The sequence below is a fragment of the Bacillus rossius genome, chromosome 2 (genome assembly GCF_032445375.1).
Source record: "Bacillus rossius redtenbacheri isolate Brsri chromosome 2, Brsri_v3, whole genome shotgun sequence".
Classification (NCBI taxonomy): Eukaryota; Metazoa; Arthropoda; class Insecta; order Phasmatodea; family Bacillidae; genus Bacillus; species Bacillus rossius.
In genome coordinates this window covers 71,396,530-71,402,529 of record NC_086331.1, presented here as the reverse complement: position 1 = coordinate 71,402,529, position 6,000 = coordinate 71,396,530, and the positions used below count along the sequence as shown (strand labels likewise).

General features: G+C 32.6%; 1 protein-coding gene across 1 annotated transcript in view; it reads left to right on the top strand.

Annotated features, from left to right (window-relative positions):
* The first annotated feature begins 234 nt into the window (after window positions 1–234).
* Window positions 235–6,000, top strand: part of LOC134529363 (transmembrane protein 134) — a 37,768-nt gene continuing 32,002 nt past the window's right edge. Inside the window, exon 1 of the mRNA XM_063363343.1 lies at window positions 235–688. Within this exon, the coding sequence (XP_063219413.1) occupies window positions 488–688 (201 nt within the window). The 5' untranslated portion in view covers window positions 235–487. The remainder of the gene's footprint in view (window positions 689–6,000) is intronic.

Here is a 6,000-nt window from a genome sequence, read left to right as displayed (position 1 = left end):
AGATGGGACCTTGGGTTTCTATAACAACCAATGCAGCATTGTCGTTTTTCCGTGAAATTAATTTAAAAAAATTTAAGATTTCGTGACCTAATATTTATAAGTTGAAATTACTGTTTTTATGCTTGGTAAACGTTTAAGTTCATATTTTAAAATTTTTATTTTTATTTTACATAAGGGAATATTGTAGTGATTAAAAAGAATTTAATTTTTACTATGTGGCAGCACTGTGTATGTTTATATTTTGGATTATGATTGACAATGTCGTCGAGCCAATAGGTTATTAATTAGTAGTGTCTAGTATAAGCTAGTGTAATTACCATATTGTTAAATGTGGATTGTAGTAGGATCTCAGAATGTTTGCACAAGCTTTCACGTTGAAAAAAATGACACTTGGCGTCCAATTGCTTGATTCATTTCATGAGCCTTGGAAAAGCGAATATTTTTGTAGTTCGTAATATTTTTCTGTAGTTTTTGGGATCCATTTACGATGGCAGAAAGATTTACAATTGATGATGCATTTGAAGAAGAGAATGACGAAACTATTAGAGTGTATGGCTCGACAACAGAAAGATCACCGTTAAAGCCAAGGAACAAAGATACATCGGATAGCATTATGGTCCGCATCGACAACCCCAATGGGAGCGCCGTCTTGGTTAATTCGGCTTCAAGATTCAAGTCAACAGATGATGTAAATATGCAATTGTCATTGTGGTTTTTCTTAATTAATGTTTGATTTACAATATAGGTATATAGGTGATTTCTCATTTCAATTGAGAAACGACGTCGGTAATCTTAAAATGATTATTTTGCTGACATAATGATTCGGGGAGTAGGGAGAAGCCTAGATCCTGATACCATAAAAATATTGATGACGTCATCAACATGGCATTGCTGATGTCATTACCACCCCTACATTCTCACGGAACAAGCGCTGGAATATGGGGGTTTTGGGCGGGGAACTTTCACATGCTTGTTTTCCACGTACCACGCTTCTCTATCAAACTAACTTTTGGTGTATTGTATTCTGTACTAAAGTCCTACCTATTCTAGTATAGGACATGATAACTGAAGTAATATTTCACATGGTATCATGTTCTATACTTCATTCCTTACTGTATAGGACATGATACCAAAGTAATATTTCCCATGGTATTATGTTCTATGCTTTAGTCAAACCTATTCACTTACAGAACAAAATACTAAATATGCAATTCCTATGGTATCATATTATACAGTATTATTATGTCCAGTTTATTATATTTTGCGATATTCGGTTTTATTATTTAACTGTAGAAACCATATATATATTTATTGTGTGTGTGTATATGTATATATGTATGTATATACCTATATCTTTTTATTATTATTAGCCAAAACTTTTGCTTTGTTTTTATCACTTCAAGATTGCCAAAATTAGCTATAAGAAGAAAACCTTTTTAAAAAGAACTACTAAATATATTATTCACCTTGCCAAATAAACTGTTTTGCCTAACATCGCAATTGAAACACACAACACACCTCTCACATATCATATCAAAAGAAATGCACATAACACTACATACCTACTATACAAACAGCCGGTTGTCTCCAATGAGAGCAACGTCTCCTTGTAAATGACGCACGCTAGGGAGAAACAGACTACAAAACCAGTCCTCAAACACAACAGCATCAAACCACCCACTTTCGGTGCGGTTGTATCTGGCTCCTGGTGGACCATTCACGATCCATGAAGACCACATGTGGTCAGCTTGTAACACCATATAGAGCGGCAACAGTTTTCCTTCTGCATTGCCGCATAACATAAAAGACGTTGAGGATTTTCTGTGGTTACATATGCGATCTACATATTTAGCTCCCCGTTTACAAATTACATGCTTGTTTCCAGGATTATCTGACACGGTGGTTTCGTCATAGTTAAATATATGGCTGGGAGGGATCACCTCTATATCCTTACTCAGATGATCGATATATGTCGTGATGGTTTCTGCTGACACACCTGCTCTAACTTTCTTGATATTTGGTGAAAACCTCACAGACAATTCAGGATGATCCCGGAGAAACCTTTTGACCCAGTCATAGCCTGGTGTGTTATCTTTAAATTTTTTCACTGTCACACCTTTATGCTGTAGATAATTTCTCACGGTCCATCGAAAATCACTTTCATCGACTGAAAAACCAAACTCTGACAACTTTATTAGATGGTCAACAAATGACTGTTCCTCCAGTTCATTAAAAACTCTTTGACCACCTGGTGTCTTGGTGTGAACATTCATTCTTCAGTTTGTTTTTTAGTGTCGTTATAGGAATGCCATACTTTTTTGATGCTGTCCGTTGGCTCAATCTCTTCTGTACAACATCATCTATGGCTCTGTCTAATGTTTTTTTGTCATAATTTTTTTAGGGCCGGCCACCCACTACATGGCAATACTTGCGTGCCATAGCTACAAAGTCACTGTGAACAGACAATAAAAACATCTACATGTAGTACTGGTACACACAGTAAGGTATATATGTGCCACCTAACCTAACCTAAAAAATGTGCTGCCTACCCATACAAACAAGTCATTTACAATTTGTTTGAATGAAACATTCTGACTAGGTATATGTTTTGAGACAAAGTCACCCCTGACTGCAGGCAAAAATCCTATTGTTTGATATTTCCAAAACTGTATTTTATAAAACAATGAAAACACTTACTTTCTATATATTTTCTTAAAGTAGAAATATTACGGAATTAAATTAACTACTTACCAGTTTTCTCAATAAATTCTAACCATCTGCTGCAATATAAAGTTTTCCAATGATATTAAAACACCAAATATAAACAATAACATAACTGCAGTAGTACCTATCAACTGTGTAAACATTGCAATCGCCTATTATTTTTTTATTCATACTACCAACTCTACCTAGTGGAATCCATGATTGCCATCTTGTTTCTTCGTACTGGTAAAGGACATAGCATTAAGTAAATGTTTTTCCAAGTAGTGGGACAAAGTCAACCCAAGGTAGACAAAGTCACCCCAGTTGACGGTACTAATATAAAATGTAGCTTACTTAATATAATCAAAAGTCCTTACTATTATATTGTATTTTTAATACAGCTAACCAATGATTCACACAATTTGAAGTAAGTAATATGGGTAACCTAACCTAACGAACTGTGAACACTATTATAAAGTATTTTTTATGTAATTAAGGTAACCTAAACAACCTTTCTCAAGATTTTACACTTTTGAATGTACCTTATCATAAACAACAAAAATTTTTAATTGTCAATTACTGATAAACTACTTGATTTATCACAATGCCCTCTTAGCTAATGATTGAAAAACACGTCAGGAAGTGTAATTAATAATTTTGGATTTTTTACTATAATTTTTACAGAAAGGTGGCTCTCTAGAATTATTGGTTAGTTATATGTAATTTATGTATTTTAAAGAAAGCAGATAACAAATTATATTTTTTTTTCCCTAAAGCAACAAGCTTCCCGGGTCAAGTTCAAAATACGATACCGGCCTTATTATTATTTGGAAATAAAGTAGGAAAAATGTATTTCATAATGGAAGTTGGTCAATGACATAAAATTGTATTGCTGAATGAAGGAATATAAGATAGTGTGTAATATTGGCAACAGCAAAATCAAAAGTACGTAGTGCCAATATTTGGTAGCGTTGTGAAAAAAAAATATTGATAGTGTAAGTTTTGGAGCTATTATGGAACGAGGAGAAGTGAATAAATAAGTACAATTTATGATTTCAAAGAAGTGAATAAATAAGTACACAATAAGTAATAAGTAGGTATTAAAAAAGTTTATTGGATATGTGTGCAATATTCGAATAATTGTTCAGTATCACCTAAACTTGCACTGTAACTACAAAAACCTACCACAATTAGCAGCATCATTAATTGTGGATTTACAAACCAAATGTACTTCTCCTCCACAGTTAAAACCAACATTGTAGATTGCACATTAACAAACCAAATTTTGTATTTCCTCAATACTTGTCAGTATTGCAGTCATCATTTGAAAGTCTGAAACATTGGCAAATGTTTGACTAACAATACGAACCTTTAACTATTTAGCAAAGTAAGTTAAGTTTAAATAAAAAAGACAGAAACTTGAAAACATTTCAGAAACTTTAACAAAAAAACTTCAGTAATTTAATAAATGATCATAAATTTGCATTTTTTAAGTAGGGTTATAACTGGTAACTTTGTGGATAACTAGGTTTTTTTAAAATCAGGCTTATACTGATAAAATGTTTCTTATTTTAACATTATATATATATATATATATATAAGGAGGGTTCACTAATGTTTAAAATTAAAATGGCCTTAAAATAAAAATATAAGCTTTGATTACAAAAAAAAAAAAAAATTGAAATACCTAACATAGTGTAACAGGATACATAAACTCAAGCTGAAAAGTAATGGGTAAACTATACAAAGCAATTTAAATAATTTAAAGCTTAGCTGTTCATGTTGATTAGGTAGAGCTGGTATCTCAGAATCTGAAAAGAAGTCAGCATCCTATACAGGAAAAAATTAGTTTAGCTATTTTAAATGAAAACACTTTAAAATTTACAACACACTTAACATAATTTATTAATAACTTAGCTTTCACAGCTACAGAGTATTTCTAATCACTCTTAAAGCTCATCTTCAAATATTTAGTAAATAAATTAATAAATTGCTATGTTAATAGATTCGTTGAAAAGATTTATTTAAAAAGAAATATTAAAATCCTGTAAGTTCAAACTCATTCAATAACATAACTCAATTTATGTGAAAAGAAATTTTTTTCCCTACTGAACAACTTATCATTTCCACCTAAATCAGATGTTTACTAACTATCTCACATTTATTTCAATAATTTTACAAGGTGTTGCCTATAATAGTTTGAAAATGATATCCTAACTTGGCCGCCATTCTCATACTCACCGAAACTTGTCTCTACAGGCGCTTAAGCATTCTTGAACTGCAGCCACTAAGTAGGAGCAGGTCAGCTGGCGGAAGCTCCCACCCTACTCACGACTCCATAAAAAAGATTTATAGCTCCAAATGTCACAAACAGACCTACAAGTTCTCAAAAATAAAACAGACTTACATTCCTGGTGCAACCAAGCCTCATGGTTGCTCCCCTCCTCTCACGCTTGACTTAGTTCAGAATTCGCCTGGCTAGTTGCGACACCTACATCATAAGGGGTACTGTGCACAGAAAATAAACTCAACTGAGTCGGAACCAGGGCAGTAGAGTACCAGATTCTAAGAACAAGGCAACACAGACAGCACAGTCAGCTGGCATGGCAACCACTACTTGATCATACCACTTGTTCCAGAAAATCTAGCTACAAACATCATACTTGGCTCAGCACAACCTAAATTTCCGGTGCTGGGGTTACACAACTTGCGTTTGCAAGGAATGAAGCAAAACAAAACAACTACATCCCGTGGTACCGTGAAAGGGAAAATTTGGCACGGCGTCACCTTGGGCAGCAAGAGTTTGTACCCCCACAAGCAAAAAAAAAATATATATTTTTACAATAAGTTTAACACATTATAATCAGAGCTGCAACCATAAATTTTAAGCTTCCAAAATGTGCCAATGTTTAAAACTTGGAAAACAATTATGATATTACACAACCAACTAACTTATAATTTGATATGTAATTTATATGATTTAAAAGAGTTATGAACAATAATAATGAAATAAATATTTTGGTGCTAAACTATAATTTCCTTCAAGTGGGATGATTTGTAAGTATGGCTCCAGACCCTGTTTTAAATATTGCTAGAAGAATAGGTCATTGTTGCTCAAACAATAACCAAAAAATTTATATAAAACACACTTCCACTGGAAAAAAAAAATTGAAGCAAAATTTATTTTTGTAAAAAAATTTAAATTTTGGTAATTAATTATAAAGAAAATGGACAAACACTATTTATTTTATAGTTCTATAGAATATATTTAAATACAAACAATTTTTATATTGTTGC